Raw genomic sequence first — 22,450 nt, 5'->3', positions numbered from 1 at the left:
AATAATTTTAAATAGAAAATCAAGTAACAATGAGTAATACTTTTGTTGTTGGGTGATCTTTGAAAATATAAAAGATAAAATAAAAATAGCTGTGAAACCTTTCAAATCAAAGTAGTTTGGGTTAAAACAAATGGTTTGAATTTTTGGTTAAAGCAGATTGATGGAAATATAAAAGTAAGTGTGTGTGTGTGTGTGTGTTTATCTCGTGAAAAGATAAAAAGTTTGGTTTGACTTCACATTTTCCATATGCAATAATTTGCAGCCAATTTGGTGTTAAAATCATGAAGTCAATGGATCTAAGATGAATTTCTGTTATTCATCCTTTTAATTTTTATAAATTTCAAGGGTTTCCTTAGCATGGGTGTTTTAGTTAAATTATATATTTAATAGTACATAAATTGTATTTTTTTTAATAATATTAAAGAAAGGGGTTTAATATAAAGTAAAATGGAATTAGGGTGATTGAATTATAACCTATATTTATTTTAAAAAATAAATATATTTAAATTATCAAATATCCGGATATAATGTGTATTATTTATATTTACGATTGTGTTTGCAATTGTAGCTATGAAAAAGAAGCAGCAGGTGAATATTTGTTGAATATGGTAAAAAATATATTACAATTACTGTCTAATAATCTTTTAATGAATAACTCAATTCTTATATCTTATTGTGAAAATTTTTGATAAGGAACAACTTTCGATAATTGTAAGTTCACAAAATTTATGGTGTGTTTAGTTGGATGGAAAAGTAAAAGTAAGGAAGGATGGAGTGGAAAAATAGAAAGAAAATAAATTTTTAAAGTACTTAGTAAGGAAGAAAAGTGAGAAGAAAAAAATTAGGAGAGATAATCATTTTCTATCCTAATGCATAAAAATCAATCATTTCAAATTTGAATTATGAGATGAGAAAAAATGAGGGAGAGGTACATGCTATTCAAAAGGGTAAACTACATTATTAGTTACGAAACTATAGATAAGTTTTCGTTTTATTCACTTAATTAGAAAAAAGTTACAATTTGATCACGTAATTATTCAAAAGTTTTTATATATATAAGTCATTGAACTATTCAAAAGTTTTTATTTAAGTCACTAGGCTGTTAAGTTTTTTTTTTTAAAGTTCCGTTAGTAAACTCCAAGCGATGATTCGATGATCGATAGTGGATCAGTACCAATCAATACTTTAGATTCAAGTCGATCTAACAATCAATGTTAGAAATTAGAGAAAAAATTATTTAAATTTCGATTCGCAAATTCGTTACATCCAAAGTTATTTCATGAAAAAACAAACTGAACTGTAGAAAAGATAAGGAAAGTAAAATTTTAATTGGTGCGAATAATGCAAATAGAAAAAATCATGTAACATCGATTTCAACAATCCACTAACTTCAATAGATGAAAGCATATTGGAAACTAAGCCCGACACTAACCAATGTTATAACGTTGATGCAGGGTTTTGAAATGGTGAAGGCATTACGTGGTGATAGTCCAGTGCATATGGAAATTAGAGAATGAACAAAGAAAGCAGCGGACATAGAGTTCTCCCTTTGGTTGGACCTAATTATTTTTAAAAATTTTCATATTTAGCATTTTTTTAAAATTTAAATCTCAACATTTTCATCTTCTTTTAAACTACAACTTTCCTAATTCCAACATTTATAAGCATTAATTAACCATATTTCTCTATATGTACTATTACAACAACTAGAAAATTATGAATCCGAGCTTATTTATTTTCTAATATATTCTTGTTATACTTTCACTCTTCAAACATACTTTTTGAGTGCTTACTCCTAAAAAAACTACTCAAGTACAATTCTTTGAACACAATCGTCACATAACCCCTCGATTACATATCCACGTGGGCCTTGCATATTAACTGTCGCTTTTGATGTCAACTGCGATGATCCATTTGAAGTGATTAATAACGTGTCTAATTGTCGTCCTACCTAGACTTATAGTGACAAACCACTTGACCAATTTTCCTTGAGTTGATCCATAAAAAAATAACACATGGCACCTCGAGATCATAGCTAGAGATATATAAGCCCTTAGCCACGACCAAAAGAGAAGTCTCTCCCCTCTTCCTCTCTTTACTCTTTCTTCCTTCACCAGTCAACTGCATAATCGTCACAACTGAACCATCGTATGTAGTGGCTCTCCGGCTTACCCTAAGTAAGGTGAACTACCTTACATCACCGTCAGGTCCGTCACCCAGTCTTGTCTAATCTTAGTATCAACAATTCTAATTTATTTAATTAAAATTTAAAAGGATTGGATTGGGTAATTTAAATATATATATAATAAAAAAATTACTTTATCCGTGTGTCACATGTAGGTAGTAATTGGTCCCACGAGATATATAATTTATAAATATGTTGCTCCCTAAAATTGACTATTCATCGCTTTGGAAAATTGAAAATAGAGAAAAAGTTGGATGAGCACTTAGTATTTCTTTTTTTTTTTACCCCTCTCTTATCTCATAATGCACGTCCACATCACTTCAAATTCATTTTCACCTCTATATGGAACTTACATCTCTTGCATCAAAAAGTTTGAAAATCTTATGTTTTTCTAGTTAATAATGCATAAAGCAAATATTGGATGGATATATTAAAACTACTTCAGATTAAGACTTTTAATAATTGTCATCAGATTTAGATTATCTCCTCCATTTATTTGTTGATTGCACCTTTATATAATAATTAAAATATATGGTGTTTTGATATCTGTTTGATACGGATTTAAACCATCTGATTCCATCTCTTGTTCTATATTGTATAAAAAATTTAATTATAACATATAATCATAAACCCATTTTCATGTCTCAATTATAGTGTCTCAACTTCTATTAAGTGCAGACGTTTGGTTCACGAAATGTAATTGTTAGTATTAATGTTACATTTTAGAATTACATTTTTATGTTTGGACGAAAATTATTACCTTAGATTGATATTACTAGCGATTTCAGGAATGGGAATATAATGGTAATATCATTACCACTTAGGTAACTTTACATTACCTTAGTGATGTGAGATTTTTGATAATTGTATCATCATTCTTACCAAAATGGAAAAAAAATATTAATGAATCAAACCTTACTTATGGAATTAGAAACCGAGGGTAGAATAAGGATGTGATCCAAAATATTTCCACTCAAACCCCTCCATTCAAAGTCTTTAAACTTAACAATCCACGATTTTAAGAGTAGAAATCTATCAAGTTTGGTTCTTTTGTTGAGTTACTTGAATTAGGTAAATCTCTTTAATTTTAATTCAGGAGGTTGTGGAGTTGGAAGATCTCTTTTAGGCTTTGCTTGGTAGGGTGAAAAGAAAATTGAAAATATGGAAATTTGAAGGGGTAGAAAAATAGAAAAATGAAAAAAAAAATTATTTTCATAGGTGTGCTAGGTAGGAAAGATGGAAAAATTAAAAGAAAAGTAATTTTCTTCCATCCATTATTTGGTAGAATTGAAAATCGAAAGGAAAGAAAATAAAACATTTGAAAAATGCATCATTTTAAACTAACATACATATCTCTTTTATTTTCTCTCCTCTTTGTCATTCTAATTTGGAAGGCCTGATTTTTGTACATTAGGAAGGAAAATGATAATCTCTCCTATTTTCTTTCCTCTCATTTTTTTCCTTACCAAGCACACTCAAAATTTATTTTTTTTCCCACTTTTCCTCTCTCTTTCCATCCCTCCACTTTTTCATCTAACCGTGCACACCCTTAGGATTTGCTTGTAGGGTGGAAAGAAAATTAGTAAGATGAAAAATTAAAAGGATAGAAAAGTAGAAAAATAGAAAATATAATTTTCCTTTCTATAGGTGTGCTTGATAGGAAAGATGGAAACTTTAACATCTATTGCTTGATAAAGTTGAAAATGAGAGGAAAAAAAAATAAAACATTTGAAAAATGCATAATTTTAAACTAACGATACATCTTACCCTCATTTCCTCTCCTATTATCATTCCAAATTGGAAGGATCGATTTTTATGTATTAGAACGGAAAATGGTCATCTTCCCTATTTTCTTTCCTCCCACTTTTTTTCCTACCAAGCACACTCAGAATTTATTTTTTTCCCTCTTTTCCACTCCTTCCTTCCATCTTTCCACTTTTCCACTCAACCAAGCACACCCTTAAAGTGCAAGAATTCATACTAGTCATGCTTAATAGAGTACCAATAAAGGTGTTTTTGAATAGGAGAAGAGTGAATCTGATTGAGGAACAATGTAGGTGCCAATAGAGCAAATCTAGTCTCGAGGATATGAATTATGCTATGTTCGAATGCACATAGATCTTAATAATATGGATATTTTAAAAAAATATATATTATGAAACATTTTCAAGCATTTAAAATTTCAAACATATTTGCTCAAATAGCTCGATATGTTTTTAATGTTTTTGATTTGTTCAAAATCCATTTCGAATTGTTTTCATTAACTTTGGCCAAAGGATCTATCCCCCAAAATTGATGATCAGGTTAGCAAAATGCATTTTCCAAAAGGGGAAAGGATATAACACCCTAATACCCAACCTGACCACCGAGTCTAAGCTACAAGATGCCACATTCATTGTCAAAGTAACTGCGAACAATTTCATTCAATTTAGAACCATTATATATTCAAATATGAGTAATACACACATATAATATGTTATATGATTACTTTCAGGTCCTATATGAGCTTACGAAAGCTCTTTTGCTAACCAAGGTCGAATTAGGATCAAATTGTAAAAATTTCAAAGTACCAAGTTGATGTCGTAACTTCGGGGTTTCCTCGTCGAGACGGAACATGCTGACTTGACTCGTCACAACATTAAGATTACGTATCCGCAACGTAACTCTTTGTTTGGTCTCATCATGATGTTAAGAGGAATGTTAAGACTGTTTTCTAAAGTTCCAAATTGGTACCAACAAGCTCCACTTAGAAAGCCAAATTACCTTAATCATATACCACTTCAGCCAATTATACCAACCTATATAATTATCAAGTCAACTGAGAATCATCTCAATGTGAGATGAGAACTTAATGCTCTATAAATAAGGAGACTATTTCATGGGATTAAACTTGAGCTTAGCATACACAATCCAATTAATTTGTGAGGAATACTTTATGTGCTTTACAGTTTTTACATTTGAGTGAAGGTAACTGGCGAACAGATCATACTAAGTATATTTGGTTGAGGCTGCAATTATTCGAGGGTTAAGATAGATTGACTTATAATAAAAACTAACATATTTCATACTTCCTTACAAGGGTTGGGTTCTAATTTTTTGGTGGACTTAACTTGTACCTTATTGTTATTACTATAATGGTTAAAATATGTTGTTAGTTCCTATATTTGTATAAAATTTGAGATTTAATCCATGTACTTCAAAAGTTAAAAGTTAAATCCTTACTTTTTTTAATTTAAAAGTCTTAGTCCAATTATTATTGTTATTGATAGTTTCTGTTAAAATTTGTCAACTTATCATGTTTATTTTCTGTCAAACATATGCTATACCATATGAGGACAGCCTAATTAAAATTTCAAGTTGACAAATTTTAACAGAAAATACTTAAGATTTTAATAAATGGACTGAGATTTTAAATAAAAAAAGTAAAAAAGATTGAATTTTTAAAATTTTAAATATATAAAATTTATCAAATAATTACACAACTATTGGCTTGATATGATTCTTTAATTGATTTAACCATTTATTTTCTTCCTATATTAGTATAGGATAAATTGTGATTTTCTTTTAATTTTTTTATAATATTATGGTATACCATTAATATATATATTTTTGGGGGTAATATAAATATTTTGAATGAATCTAGAGTAGGAAAGAAATCTATTGTTGGCATATATACTCATGGTCAATCACACCATTAACTGATAAATGCTAAGGCAATAGTAATGAACATAAAATAGCAATATGTAACAACCACTAAGCAATGTCTTCATATTCACAATTTGATTGAGAAATATTGTCAAGTAAGATCATGTCTTTCATTTTGGGTTCTATTAGTACTTTTCTATTTTATTATTTCTCTTAATTAATGTATTATTTGATAGGTATGGTATATTTTTAATTAACTCTTCTGTCTATTAAATAATATCTAAAGGTTATGAATAGGAATAGGCATTAAAATTTTTTTTTTATTGAGTTTTTCAAATTTTTAGTGTATTTTTGTTTAATTTTGTGTATATGTTTAGATGAAATTTTTGGCATACCTATATCACATGCATTCATGACATGTTTCTTCATAATAATAACAATACTTTTATTTGATATTTTTGTTTGTTTCACTTACAATCATATAAAAATATTTGATTTATACCACTAAGATTTTTTTTAAGTTTTAATTTTTATCAGACTTTTGTTTAATACGAATTCCAACGGTATTATCCTCATCCTCTATTCCTGATATTGTATAAAAAATTTAACACATTCTTTTCCAACTATAAACTTTTTCTCACATTTTCTTGTAATTTTAATATATTGATTGACACATTTTGTATCACATTTTAAAATATTTTTTTCCTTTTACAAGTAGTGTCATTAAATTTTGTGCCCAAAATTTTTTTAAACTAATTAAAAATGTAAGTATTTTACTTTTAAAAAAATAAATGCAAGTACTTTAAGGAAATAATATATATTTTTTTAAATATGCAAGTCAATAACTTAAATTCCTTCAATTCATATCTAAATTAATATAAATTTAAAATAATTTGAAGCTTAAATGACTGAAACTTGAAATGATTCAAGCAAGTAATATGAAATAATTAAAACTAGAAATGATTTGAACTCGATAAAATCCACTTAAAAAATTCAGCACTCAAACTTTAATGAACTAAACTTGAAATTGACCAAAACCTGAAAGCTTGAACTCAAAATTAATTCAAATCGAAATTATTTAAAACATTTAAAATCAAAATAACTTAGAGTGTGCTAGGAAAATCATTTAAAAGAATTGTTAAGGCTATTTGGAAAGTCCACCTAGTAATTAGATTAGAAAATAATTACTTCAAATCACACATAGCATGTTTTGTGTTACATTATAAATAGTAAATTCATTGAATTGAGTGTAATTGAAGCATCTAATTACAGTATCAAATTAGTAATTTTGATAACTATAATTTTTTTTAAAATAATCATTTTTTAAGATATATTACACTTTGTGAAATGAACATGTTTATGAAAAGGCATTCAATAAGTGAATTTGGTTGTCATTATTGGTAGCCGCTTATGTGTGATAAGTTTGGGTAATCATTATAGTTAATATGTTTCGATTAATTGAGTTTAATTGCAGAACTTCAATTACACACTCCAATTCTTAGGAAAGTGAATTATTAACTATTAAAGGAAAGAAAATATAAAACCTAATGTAAGAAATTAAGATATAATTATATTATTATAATTAAACACTTAAAATTTCTTATAATATTAATATTATTACTCTAATAGTTATATTCTTTTGCAAATACTATGTGCATGGGTGAAGTTAAAAAAAATTTTTAGGAGTTGAAATTAAATTGTAATTTTTACGATAATAAAAATGTAATTTCATCATTTCAATAGCCTATATCTTTATAATTTTTAAATAATTAAATTAAAATTTTATCATTTTTAAGAGACCAAAGTGTAATTCTAATTTAAAATTTTAAAAAATTTTAAAAATTTAAATTAAAAAATTTAAATGAAAATTTTTTTATTTTAAAAGGGCCGAGACCCCTACGATCACTCCTAACTATGCCCATGAGTATGTGATATCTAAAATATATAAAGAAAAAATTAAAATTTCTTATAATTACAAGACGTGGTTGTTACGCTTGTAGTTACTAGTTAGATGTTCTTTCTATTATTTTTTAGTCCAAACACTGGTTTAACTGAAATTGAGTCTATTCAAAATCAATTCAAATAATTAGGTCTAATGCCATATATGTATACTTTAAATCCTCTTGAATATCATATTAATCAAATTTATTTAGATATTTCTTAGACAATAACTGTGAATAATTAGGTATATTTTAAAATAAAATATTTGATGATTTGTCTTGAGAGTCTTCATGTGTCCGACGTTGTTCTTTCTTTGAATGATTAATATTATTTGTTTGGTGATTTAAATGGTACTACGTGTGATTATCGTTTGCATGATTGTTATTTCCAGTGGCAGCAAGTCATCAACTTTCAAAGGAAAAGAACCAATGTAAGTATACATGTCTCTAAACAGCTCAAAACACAGAGAGAAGCCAAAGACTGAGTTTTTTTTTTTTTCATTTCAGCTGCCCTTTGAACTTTGGGTATGTAAATGTTTCTCAATGACTACTTTTTCATCATTTTTAGTGATTTTGGGGATTTGGGTTATGCATAAATGATGGTTCTATCAATGGTATGTTCTTCTTTCAGTGTTCAAATGATGGTGAAGCTTTCAGCTTTTGATGCCAAAAACAGGGGTTTGGTACTGTTTTTTTAATATGAATCATGACTGCCCTATCTGGGTTTTCCTTTTCTTTTTTTTCTTTTTTTGGCTCATGGAATAAATTTAACCAAGGTGCTAAATTTATACGTCCTCAAGAAAGTTTTATTTTTTTATTTAATGTGAATTGATTTTTTTACTTCAAGGTGGCTTTTTTATTTCTTTCCTGGGATTAAAACAATGATCTTAATGTTGTGTCTGCTGGTTTTCTTTGTAAGAATTTTTATTCTTGTTTTTTAATCTAAATCTGTGGAATCCAAAAACTGAGGTTTTTGTTTTAGTTGCTTATAGGATAAGAAATCCTTTGAATCCTCAAATGTTGTACCTTAAATTCATTGCTGCAGCTGCAGTATAAATTCTGAAGTTGTTGAGCATCAACCAAATTAATATAGCTTGAGAAGTCATAACAATGGCTACTGAGAATGGCTTTAATGGTGATACCAACCTGCACAAGGCCAGCACATCAAAAAGCCAGGAAACCAGCAAAGGAGATGAGAAAACCAACACTGTTCCGTTTCACAAATTGTTTGTGTTCGCAGATTCAACCGATATCTTGTTAATGATCGTTGGTACAGTCGGTGCGGTCGGGAACGGTTTATGTATGCCCCTTATGACAATCTTATTCGGAGATCTTGTTAACGCTTTTGGACAAAACCAGAGTAATAACCAAGTGGTTCATGTGGTCTCAAAGGTATAGTTATCTCTTATAACTTGTATTTGTTTTTCAGTTCTTGAAATGAAGGCATCATTAACTAGATTCTTGCAAAAATCATAGGTTTCTTTGAAATTTGTCTACCTCGCGGTTGGGGCCGGGGTGGCGGCATTTCTCCGTAAGTAAATCTCTTGTTTTGAGTACTTTATGTCTCATTTTAACCAGAGATTGAGGAAGCTTGGACTTGCTTTTTCAGAGGTGAGTTGCTGGATGGTCACAGGTGAGAGACAAGCTGCTCGAATAAGGGGCTTGTACTTGAAAACCATATTGAGACAAGATATTGCTTTCTTTGATGTTGAAACAAACACGGGAGAGGTCGTTGGACGTATGTCTGGTGACACAGTTCTCATACAAGATGCCATGGGAGAAAAGGTATATATATCGAATCAATGAACAAGTCCTATGGAAATCATCATATAGAAGCGATCATTGAAATGTTTACGTATTTGTTTTGCAGGTTGGGAAGGTTTTACAATTGCTGTCCACATTCTTTGGAGGTTTCACTATAGCATTTGTCAAGGGATGGCTTCTAACTCTTGTCATGTTGTCATCTATCCCTCTCCTTGTATTATCTGGTGCAACGATGGCTGTCATTATATCTAAGATGGCAACTCGTGGACAAACTGCTTATGCTAAAGCTGCCACCGTTGTTGAACAGACAATTGGTTCAATTAGAACTGTATGTTCTACATAAAACACAGTTGTTTTTTAATAAATGACTAATTGTTTCATCTTATTCCAGGTTGCATCATTTACTGGTGAGAAGCAAGCCATAAGCAATTACAACAAATTTCTTGTTACGGCTTATAAATCAGGTGTTCATGAGGGAACTGCTGCTGGACTCGGTCTCGGTGTAGTCTTGTTGATCATATTCTGCAGTTATTCTTTGGCTGTATGGTTTGGTGGGAAGATGATTTTGGAGAAAGGGTACACTGGTGGTGTAGTAGTTAATGTGATTATCGCTGTATTGACCGGTTCAATGTAAGTGAAAAGTTTAAATTTCGACTTAATTATGATGCATACTTCATAGTTCATAGGCTGAACCCTTAATGGTTATGGATGTTTAAGGTCCCTGGGGCAGGCATCACCATGCATGAGTGCATTTGCTGCTGGTCAAGCTGCGGCATTTAAGATGTTCAAGACCATCAATAGGAAGCCTGAGATCGACCCATACGATATGAGTGGGAAAGTGTTGGAGGACATTCACGGGGATGTGGAATTGAGAGATGTTTATTTCAGTTATCCAGCCAGGCCAGAAGAGCAAATTTTCAGTGGATTCTCTCTTTCTATTCCATGTGGTACAACAGCTGCTTTAGTTGGAGAAAGTGGAAGTGGGAAATCAACTGTAATTAGTCTTATAGAAAGGTTTTATGATCCACAAGCCGGTGAAGTGCTTATCGATGGCATTAACCTCAAAGATTTCCAACTTAGATGGATCAGGGGAAAGATTGGCCTTGTTAGCCAAGAACCTGTGTTGTTTACATCAAGCATTAAGGATAATATTGCATATGGAAAAGAAGATGCAACCATAGAAGAGATACAAGCCGCGGCTGAACTTGCAAATGCTGCTAAGTTCATCGATAAACTACCTCAGGTTCTAATCCCTTGTCTGAAGAACATGATTATTTCTTGTCCGTATCATACATTTTATAAAAGATATGTCAACTTTGAACTTCATATGTAGGGGCTAGATACCATGGTTGGAGAGCATGGGACTCAGCTTTCTGGTGGACAGAAGCAGAGAGTTGCAATAGCAAGAGCAATTCTAAAGGACCCTCGGATTTTGCTTTTAGACGAAGCTACAAGTGCATTAGATGCAGAATCTGAAAGAGTGGTACAAGAGGCATTGGACCGCATAATGGGCAATAGGACTACGGTCATCGTTGCTCATCGTTTGAGTACCGTGAGAAATGCAGATACAATTGCCGTAATTCATCGAGGAAAGATGGTTGAAAAAGGTAGGTTAAAAGAATGTCTTACTTGAATTGTTTTAACTTGTTCATAAAGGAAGCTATGTTGTATAGAACAGCTAGGAACTTAGAAGCAATCTGAGAATTATTGATTATATCAACCTGATTCATAAGCACATGAGTATGCTTATTTATACAGCAAAATCTAACTACTTCATAACAGAAGAACTAATCTCTTAACTGATTTCAACAGACTAGACATTAACTAACACTAGCTGAACTAACTGATTGAGTTGGTTCAATGAGAGATGCATTTGCTTAAGCGCTATTGTTAATAACATTTTGTAAATCGATCAGGGTCACATTCAGAACTACTCAGGGATCCCGAGGGAGCGTACTCTCAGCTTATTCGATTACAAGAAGTAAATAAAGAGTCAGAACAGGTAGCAGATTTGTCAGAAGTTACCCCAGAATCATTTAGACAGTCAAGCCTGAGAAGATCAATGAAGCGATCAATCAGTAGGGGATCATCTATAGGAAATAGCAGCCGCCATTCTTTCTCTGTATCCTTCGGTTTGCCTACTGGAATGAATGTCAATGATTCTGCAACAGTAGATACCGAAGACCCTTCCAAACAGCCATTAAAGCAGCCTCTAGAGGTTCCTATCCGTCGGCTAGCTTACCTCAACAAGCCAGAGATTCCTGTTCTCCTACTTGGAACTATAGCCGCTGTTGCCAATGGTGTCATACTGCCAATTTATGGTCTGCTGCTTTCCCATGTAATCGAAACATTCTTTAAACCACCTGATGAGTTGAAAAAGGATACGAGATTCTGGGCACTGATATTTATGGCCCTTGGCCTGGCATCATTATTGGCATCTCCAGCACGAACATACTTTTTCTCCATTGCTGGATGTAAACTAATCCAAAAAATAAGATTAATGTGTTTTTCGAAGGTGGTTCACATGGAAGTTGGTTGGTTTGATGAACCAGATAATTCCAGTGGTTCAATCGGTGCAAGGCTCTCGGTTGATGCAGCCTCAATACGTGGTCTAGTTGGAGATGCACTAGCTCAGATGGTATCAAACCTTGCATCGGCCATTGCTGGTTTGGTCATTGCTTTTGTTGCAAGTTGGCAATTGGCACTTATAATGCTAGGTCTAGTCCCTTTGATAGGATTCACTGGATATTTTCAAGCAAATTTCATGAAGGGATTTAGTGCAGATGCAAAGGTATGCTCAAAACTGTCGACCTTGATATCTAATGCAATATGTTATATGCATATAATTCATTTGGATGTAAATATAAATGGTTACAGATGATGTATGAAGACGCAAGCCAAGTTGCTAATGATGCTGTCGGGAGTATAAGAACAGTAGCTTCATTTTGTGCAGAGGAAAAAATGATGCAACTCTATAGCAAGAAATGCGAGGGTCCATTGCAAACAGGGATTAAGCAAGGGTTGATTAGTGGATCAGGATTTGGACTGTCATTCTTTTTTATGTTTGCTGTTTATGCTACCAATTTCTATGCCGGAGCTCAGCTTGTCAAGCACGGTCACGTAACATTCTCAGATGTTTTTCAAGTGAGTCTAAAATCCAGTTCTGTTGGAACCATTTTGAGACCTATTCACTATGTATATGACTATGAGAATGAGACTGATATCTATTTTTGTAGGTTTTCTTTGGTTTGACAATGGCGACTATTGGAATTACTCAATCAAGCTCCTTTGCTCCTGATTCCAGCAAAGCCAAGTCGGCTGCTGCTTCCATATTTGCAATTATAGACCGCGAGTCTAAGATAGACCCGAGCGATGAGTCCGGGACAACACTAGAAAACGTGAAGGGAGATATCGAGCTTCATCATGTTAGTTTCAAGTATCCATTAAGGCCAGACATTCAAATTTTCCGAGACTTGAGTTTGTCTATCCATGCTGGCAAGGTAAAACAATCCATTTGCCATTTCATAGAGACTAAATCATACATACGTTAATGTCAACTTTTTTTCAGACTGTTGCTTTGGTTGGAGAAAGTGGGAGTGGGAAATCCACAGTGATTTCATTATTGCAGAGATTTTACGATCCTGATTCGGGACATATCACTCTTGATGGAGTTGAAATCCAAAACCTCCAATTAAAGTGGTTGAGGCAACAAATCGGGCTTGTTAGCCAAGAACCTGTTTTGTTTAACGAAACAATCCGTGCCAACATTGCATACGGAAAGGGAGGAAATGCAACCGAGGCAGAAATCTTAGCTGCATCAGAGTTGGCCAATGCTCTCAAGTTCATAAGCTCATTACAACAGGTTAGAACTCGATAACAAAATCCGGGTTTAACTCAGTGCGTTCATACAATCACTTTATAATCAATTATCATATAGGGTTACGATACGGTAGTAGGAGAGCGAGGTGTTCAATTATCAGGAGGACAAAAGCAAAGGGTAGCCATTGCACGAGCCATAGTTAAAAGTCCGAAGATACTTCTCCTAGACGAGGCAACAAGTGCGTTGGATGCCGAATCAGAGAGGGTGGTTCAGGATGCATTAGATAGAGTCATGGTGAACCGCACAACGGTGGTGGTTGCTCATCGGCTGTCGACAATAAAAAATGCAGATGTGATTGCAGTGGTTAAAAATGGTGTCATTGTAGAGAAAGGAAAACATGACACCTTGATAAATATCAAAGATGGTATTTATGCTTCTTTGGTTGCACTTCACATGAGTGCTTCCGCTTCATAAAACTATTTTCTTTTTTTGGTAACCATAAGGATCATTTTCTTATTCTTTTCTCTGCTAGCAAATCTGATCTTATAAGCATTGTATCTTATAATAAATTTATGGTTAAATTACCTAAATGGTCCTTGTACTATAGGTTGAAATGTCTATTAGAAAATTGAGGAATTTAACTTTGAAGCAAACTGTTAAATTTACTTGATGGATAATTTGGTCTTACTATTGCATATAATATGGGAATAAAATATCATGAATTCAATGAATGTAAGATGCATTATTGTTCACCGTTTAATCCTTTTAATATTTTTATAAATTTCAAGTGTTTCCCTAGCATGTGTGTTTAGGTCAAATTATATATATAGGACATAGATTAGGCATCTGCTCACTAGCAATTTTTTAAGCCAAGGGATGGTTGGAGTATGAGGTCTATTCAGCATTATTGGACTTGGTTCTACGAAAAGATTCCTTCTCTTTCCTTAGAGCTTCCATCTGATCTTCTAAGGGTGCATTTTGTTATTAGAGAAGCACCATGTTATACCCTACTGTGGCAAGGACATGTGACAAAACATGGGACAGCTTGGTAATGACCTTCCGTTGGAAGCAACTCACGAGCAACATTCTGCTTAATGCCTTTTATGGTAAGTCCCCATTTAGAGCCATTCATGATCAACCCTTCACAAATCCTATTTGAACCATCTAGAGGCCATTCGTTATGAACTCTCCGTGGGAATCATTGATGGACAACTAAGGTATAACAACTTCATACAATCTCAACAAGGAGAATATCAAAGTAGAATCGTATATAGCGACAATTGACCTGTAACGACCCTGTTACCTGGCCGACCACACAAATAGGCCTACTTTCCATATTGTTGACTACGTGGCACTACCAAACGAGTGGCACCCTCCTATATATACCTCAAAGCAAGAGAAATGAAGGATCTCCTCCTTCTTCTTCAAGAAAAGTCAAGTGTATCCCCTTAGCCTTTTCCTTCCTCCTCTTCTTTTCCTCCTCAACCTTTTACTCTAGTTCTCCACTTATCACAGGTGAATAGACTTTCTCATATTCACCACCTTTTCCTCCTTACTTCCTCCTTTATTGAGACTCTTTATTAACACACCACTCAAGACTATTCCCCATGATGCTCCCTTTGTGGTTGATTCTTATTATGACATTTCCTATTGTTGTTGGTATTGTAACTTTAAAATCTATTGAAAGTTTGGTATAGGTTTCATAGAGGAGCAATTGGTTTAATTGGTCGATTTAATCAAGTCTTTTTTAGAACAGATGTAATCGACTTTAACATAAAAAAAAAACAAATTCAACCTACTTTAGTTAAGAAAATCAACCAAACCAAACTAATTTTAATTCAATCGATTTTTTCAATTAACTAAACCAATTTTAATTTGGTTGGTTTTTTCAATTAATTAACTTTGATTTTAATTTATTATTGGATTGAGTTTACATTATTATATATTATAAACAAGGGTAAATCCTTAATTAGGCCAACCCTCTCTTTGATTCGGTCAAAATAGTTGACTTATTGATGAAGGAATGATTATATGTAATTGTAAGTAATAGATTTATTAAATATTGAAAGTACATCTTAATTTGTAAATTCGAATATTCGATATCAATTAATAATAATGATAAAGGAGGATTATTCATTATTTCAAAAATTTATCAATTTTTTAAATATTAATAAATAAAGAAAATATCAAGCGATCCACAATGCTTTAAGAAAAAATTTAATATATAAAAACTAACATCAAATAAGAAAAAGTAAAATCAATTCAAATAATATATATATTTATTATCATGTATATCAGGGCGAAATTGGAAAAAAATTTTAGGGGTCAAAATTAAATTATAACTTTTTACGATAGTAAAAGTACAATTTCACAATTTTAATAGTCTATATGTTTATAATTTTTAAAAGATTAACTCAATTTTTTTATCATTTTTAGGGAAGCCAATGTGCAAATTTATTTTTATTAATTCAAAATTTTAAAAATCTTAAACAGCCTATATAAAAAAATTTCCATTTTAGAGAGATGAAAACACCCCTTAATTCGCTCTATATCACTTCAAATTCATTTTTTTCTTGAAATTCATAAATTTTATTAGTTAATAATTTACAAAGTAAATAAATATATTAAATCTAAGTCGAGATTTAGACTTTGAATAATTGTTACTAAGTATATATTAATACCTCCGTTGTTTAGTTGGTTACCCCTTAATTTATATATTAATTATAATATTATGGTCAAAAATCAAAGATAGTGTCTCAACTTTTATTGAGTGTAAATCCTTTAGACGCCATAAGCTAAATATTTAACTCCAAAAACTGAGATATATATAAATTGGTTAAAGTATTAGGAGGTCCTCATATTGTATGAATTGAATTAAATTAGTCCCTCTATTATTAAATAAACAAATTTTATCATTATATTATTAAAAAGAGTCAAATAAGTCCAAATTGTAATAAAGTTAACATTTGTTGTATAAAAAATATCTTGAAATTAAATTTTTTTTTCAGTTGTTGTTCAATTTCAAATAAAAACATTTATTTATAAAACCAAAAAAACTTTAAAAATATTAACTTTGTTAAACGGTAAATGTTAACTTTATTTCAATTTAGCCTTATTTGATTCTTTTTAATAGTACAAGGACTACTTTGATCCATTTAATAGTGCATGGACTAAATTGATCAAGTTCCTATAATATAGGGACCTCTCAAGTATATTCACCAATATAAATTCATATACTTCACTCATCCAACTCGAATTCAAACTAACATAAAGCTAAAACAACTTGAATTTGAAATAACTCAAATCCAAAATAATTCAAACAAGTAATTTGAAATGTTTTAAACTTAAAGTAATCATAACTTGAAATGATACGAGCTCATTATGACCCGGCCTTAAAAAATCAATCTTACATCTCAAATCACTTGAACTTAAAAATAATTCAAATAAAAAAATTTACTCAAACCCAAAATTGATCTAAACGAAGTAGGTAGACAGGGGACAAGGCCCGGCTCCCATAAAATGAGAAATTGACTTTTGGTATTTTACAATTTATAAAATTCTAAATTAGTATTATAGGTAAAATTGCACTTTGACCTCTAAAAATGATAAAATTTGATTTAGCCCTTTGAAAAATTATAAACATATAAGCTATTAAAATGATGAAATTGCATTTTAACTCTCATAAAAATATAAAAAAAATTAATTTTGGCCCCTAGAAAAATTTTCTAGCTTCACCCCTATAGGTAGGAGCTTTGACCCCTTTAATTAAATAGTTTAATATCATTTTTTAAGCTTTTCTAATTTTTTTTTTTCATGTCTACTTTATGGTTCATGAAAACTAATCATTTCTAGGTCTATAGTTGCCTCCCTCAATAATGTCATCTCCAATATTTAAATTAAGATTATCTTCTTAAAAATGCAATGTACCTTACCACTGCACTCAATGGTTATTAATTTTCTGAAAATTATTGATTCAATTAATAATTTTTACCATTTTATTCAATGAAAAAATTAGTTAATCCTTTCTACAGATTAAGAATTTAATTTAATCCATTTTAACATAATTTTTAATTTTAGCTTCTCAAATCAATTTCATCTCGGATTTTCAAAACAAAATATCTGATCCCCTCATACTCTAATTCCTCTTTAACATTATATTAATCAAATCTACTTAGAGATTATTTGGAAAACGTTAACGTTGAACAATTAGTTATATATTTTAATGTAAGAGGTTGGATGACTAGGCATTTTGATGATCTTATCTTCATGTGTCCCCCCACCCACGTCGCTTTTTAATTTATTAATATTATAAATTTTAGGGATACACCAATATTTAGTCATTAAAGTTGATATTCTTTTATTAACTTGATTCTTCAGCTTTTTTTGTTCACGTAAGTTTCAGAACAATTTTTTCTTGAACTTGATTTTCATTAATGTTATTGTAACAGATATCTCTTGAAAATTTTAAAAATTTTATATAAAATCTAAAAATTATAAAAAAAACTTATAAATTCTTTTAATTTTCTTTTTAAAATTCATATGATCATATGACATTATGTCAGTCTCACAAGAAAATCCTTGTTTAAACCCAACTGAAGTCAAAGTTTTACTCTTGGGCGTTTTATCTCTAGGTCTTTTTTTTTCTTGTAAGCATTGTTCCCTATTCTAAGGTGTCCCTAAGTCTATTCTTAACGTAGGTCTCTTTGTTTTTGTTTTTGTTTTTTTTTTTTTTTATCTAATTGAATACTTAGGTTTTGGGCTTGTGTTTTGTTTGTGTGCTTCCATTGTGACCAAAAGGTTGGAAATAGTGTTGTGCGCAATTTTCTTACTCTTCTCTTTTCTGTTTCAAGTCTGAGGAGATTCCATTGGATGAGGGGGATGATCAAAGCCTTGAGTGACAAGGTTTATTGTGATTAGGAAAAATGTTGCTGGAAAAATTCTCAATCACAAAGGAGTTCTCAATGTTTATTTGGGGAATTTCATCAAATGACAAGATTGTTTGCATACGATAAGTTAGGGAAAATATTTTTGCGATCTCCTTTATATCTAAAAGGATAATGCAAAGGGTAATTTATGAGAGCCATTGGTCCAATTATAGGCAATCTAATTTAGTTGCAGATGTGGGAAAATTATTTAGTTATTCCTAAAATTGATTTCTCTTGAATCCCTTTTTGGATCCAGATTCATAATCTTCCTTTGGAGATGTTGAATTGAAAAAATGCGAGAAACATAAGAGAACATCTAGGACGAGTGACTAAGGCTGGTGATCCATAAGGTTATGATGGTCCTAGGAGGAGTTTTCTTTGCATGTATGTTGAACTAGAGGTGGATAAGCCCTTGATGGATGGTTTCTGGGTACTTCGAAGGAATAGAGATCAAGTACGGGCATCGATCAGTGATTGCGTGTCGAGTGTGCAGAAATACAAACAATTTTATAAAACAATTTAAAAGTAAGGTTTTAACTGTAAGCGTACAGTGTCAATTGTAACATTTGTAGTACCAATGGGACACTCGTGTAACACCTCGAAGTTTAGGGTTGGAAGTTTTGAAATTTGTAAGTAGGGTCAGCAAAATCCAACCTAGAGGCAAATTAACACACAACAAGCCACCAGACCAGCAGACCCATTCTGACATAAAACATAGCAACAAACCCAATTGTTCGATCTAGCCACTGACCCTACCTAAAAATCTCAAAACTTCTAACCCCAAATTCCAGGGTGTTATAACTCACCCCTCTTTAAAGAAATTTCATCCCCGAAATTTCCCACTAACAGAATAGTTATCTAACACAAACTCTACCACTACGCTTTTGTTGCGCATTTTAAACGCGAGTACTACCATACTATACCTCCACACCTCACACACCTTACACACCTAACCCAAACATCTATCTCATAAACCAGATCAACATACTTACATACACGGACACTCGAACCCAAACCTCAAACACACATCCAGAACACTTATCCATCACACACACAAACATTATCCAACGAATAAACGTCAATGTCATTCAAATAAATAACATACAGAATCATAACCACCTACAACTATACCTGTCTCAATGTCGTCGCGAACACTCCCTAATTCAATGCTCCGTGGACCCGCATCTAAGACACGCTCCCAACTTCTTCCAACAGTCGCCTGAATGGCGCTTCTTACAGTGCCCACAAACTGATACGCTTGCCCCATTACCAGAACCATTCGCACAACCTTCATTAACACCCAACTGCGTTCTTATACACTTTGCAGATCAGGGCTCAAACCTCAAAGGACTACGATCCATTTTCTTTCCACAATCCACACACCTAACTTGGACTAACTCTCTATTCTTTTCTAAACTAGCCTCGAAGACTTTCTCTAACACCTCTCTCACCAACTCACGTCCCGGAGAAGCTAACAACTTTTCGAGAGTCACACCAGATTGACCCTTACGATCACCCTTACCATCAGAATCCATATCAGTCTTGTGACTAACTTAGAGTATCTACATTTTCAAAAAACAAACACAAAATAAATATGAAAATCTATATTTCTAATTTTACAATTTTAAATTTCCACCCTGGACTAGCATCGGAGTCTTAGACATTTTATCTCCTCAAAATCAGTGAAACACACATAATTTTAAAATATTATGGTACAGTTTATCAAAACTTTTTTTTTAAAAAAATAAACATACGCGCACACGGATATGGATACGGATACGTAAAAACACAGGCCGATTTTTTGCAAACCTGGCTCTGATATCACTTAATGTAACGCCGCAAAACCCGATCTAGGAATTTAGTCCAAATTTCGGAGGTTACATTGATCACCGAAGTGATCAAAAATAATTTTACAAAATGAGTTGTTAAAATCTTATTCAAACACAGTTATTAAAATCAAACTAAACCATTTAGCCCTTTTGGGATTCAAAATAGAGAATTCAAGTCACGTTGAAAGTGCATGGAAATAAAGTTCCGAAGTTTCAAGGAATCAAAGCAAAACTACTAACGAAAATCCAAAATTAGATTCTACCACAGTCTTTATAGCTGTTTGCAGTTCGAAATACTTCACAAATTTAAAAATTTGAAAAGTCCATTTATTAGTCCGGCTTAAAACATGTTACTCCGAGACCTTTAGCGTGCCAAGCTCAGCTGCAGAAAACGAGGGTACTTGTAAAAGAATAAACTAAAGATGTGAGCTACACGAGCTCAGTGTGAGTTCGAAAATGATAGATAAATGAATACCGAAATGTCACAATAAAAATAAAACACAATAGCAATCCAATATACGAATAGTCTTCACCAACAAATTAAACATATCAGTACTGAAACACCTCGATCTATAAATAGTTAGTCTCATTGTAACACCCTCACGCCCGAAACCATCACCAGAGTCAAGCTTGAGGTGTTACTAAACTTATATTACCTTTTAAACAACTCTAAACCACTTATTTTAATTTTTGGAATAAACTATTTTTCTGCGTCATGGTTGCTTAAAAATTTATTTCTCGAGTTTCAAAACTCCAAATTAAGATCCGTAAATTTTTCCTGAAACTAGACTCATATATATATCTACTAATTTTTTTCTAGAATTTTTGAGTTAGCAAATTAGTACAGTTTATTAGTTAAATTTACTCCTGTTTCAGAATTCGACTGCACTGGCCTCTACTTACTACGAACCACTTTTCTCTCTGTAAAAAATTCATATGACTGTACCGTTTGTTTCTAATAAAACTAGATTCAATAAGGATTCTAGAAATATAAAGTACAACACCTAATTATTTTTTTAAAATTTATGGTGAATTTCTAAATTTGGAACAGGGGATCTAGAAATTGCTCTGGCCCTATTTCACTAAAACTCAGATATCTTATAAAATACAAAACCTTTACCTGTTTTGCTTATTCCATAAGAAAATAGACATAATAAGCTTTAATTCCATATATTATTCATATTCAAACTATGTTTCTACAATTTTTGTGATTTTTAAAAGTTACGTCATTTTTGTTACTTGAATCTGTTTTTAGGTTACTTTCACATTTTTCATAATTTTCATATGATAATCACCATTCAATCATACATATTAATAAACATGTATATCATCGGCCATTTTATTAGCTAATCACTGGCAAGTATTTACACATCATTCATTGTTCATATTATACCAAAAGTAGCTAAGTTTCTATACATGCCATACCCAAAACAAAACGTCTAATTATACCGAGTTATTTCTTTGATAGTGTGATCGGCCTCCGACGTTTCCTTCGATCCCCGAGTGACTAGATAAGTACTATAAGAAGAAGAAAATAAAGAGATTAAGCACTAGGCTTAGTAAGCTTACAAGCAAATAAATCACAACATTCAACATAATGGATAATTATGCATAATATCATCTAACATCATAAATTTCTTTACTTCTCAATTTCTATCTTCTTCTTTATTCCCTTACCTTCTTTCTTACCTGACCTTTCCTTTTTCATAAGTATAATCTACTTTTCCTTTGTTGTTAATTCACTGTAATTTAACTCTTATCCTGACCCGTTGAACCACTCAGAATACTAAGGATACTAAGGTCGTTCATGTCTATCAATATCCTGCCAATGTCATGTCTTTGACATAGACTTACATGAATTATTCCTGTCTCCAATGCCATATATAATATGGACTTACATGGCTCAATCCTGTCTCCAAAGCCATATTTCTAATATGGACTTACATGGCTCATTTCTGTTCTGTCCTGTCAACCTTAATATCCTAACATTCCTAGGGTTTAACCGGGGCTTTCTAACACTTTTCCTCTGTCACTTCACCTTAAATTCGACTTTAAATATTTTCATAACATAAATATATAAATGCTGGAAATTGACAATAATAATGTAAAATAAAAGAATATTGCATTTATTTACTGTAACTTACCTTGATACAAAATGTGACTAAACTTTACAATTTAGTCTTTTACTTTTTCTTTTCCCCGATCTACTCCCGAATTTCGTTCTTCTTGATCTATAATAGCAAATTTAACTTATTTAATATTCACATTTATTAAAATAGTCCTTGACCCAAACTTTGGAAAAATTATATTTTTATCCCTAAACTTTCACATATTTGCACTTT

At 31.7% G+C, this 22,450-nt stretch overlaps 1 protein-coding gene across 6 annotated transcripts; it reads left to right on the top strand.

Moving 5' to 3' along the window:
• The first annotated feature begins 7,740 nt into the window (after positions 1–7,740).
• LOC107922823 (ABC transporter B family member 4) lies at positions 7,741–14,085 on the top strand. 6 transcript variants are annotated; one of them, XM_016853027.2, is made up of 15 exons: positions 7,811–8,201; positions 8,278–8,295; positions 8,402–8,453; positions 8,816–9,162; positions 9,247–9,301; positions 9,380–9,555; positions 9,641–9,862; positions 9,926–10,164; positions 10,252–10,777; positions 10,868–11,141; positions 11,451–12,325; positions 12,412–12,678; positions 12,771–13,034; positions 13,103–13,396; positions 13,472–14,085. In XM_016853027.2, the coding sequence occupies exons 4-15, from the start codon at positions 8,881–8,883 to the stop codon at positions 13,826–13,828; spliced, it is 3,831 nt and encodes a 1,276-aa protein (XP_016708516.1). In that variant the 5' UTR covers positions 7,811–8,201; positions 8,278–8,295; positions 8,402–8,453; positions 8,816–8,880; the 3' UTR covers positions 13,829–14,085. The 6 variants fall into 6 exon arrangements, with proteins under 6 accessions (XP_040938833.1, XP_016708516.1, XP_016708524.1 ...); XM_016853035.2 differs by lacking the exon at positions 8,402–8,453; XM_016853014.2 differs by having other exon boundaries at positions 7,811–8,295.
• The last annotated feature ends 8,365 nt before the right edge of the window (positions 14,086–22,450 follow it).

This window comes from Gossypium hirsutum, chromosome A12 (genome assembly GCF_007990345.1).
Source record: "Gossypium hirsutum isolate 1008001.06 chromosome A12, Gossypium_hirsutum_v2.1, whole genome shotgun sequence".
Taxonomy (NCBI): Eukaryota; Viridiplantae; Streptophyta; class Magnoliopsida; order Malvales; family Malvaceae; genus Gossypium; species Gossypium hirsutum.
Note: the sequence above shows the minus strand (reverse complement) of the source record. Positions and strands in the feature narration are given on the sequence as shown.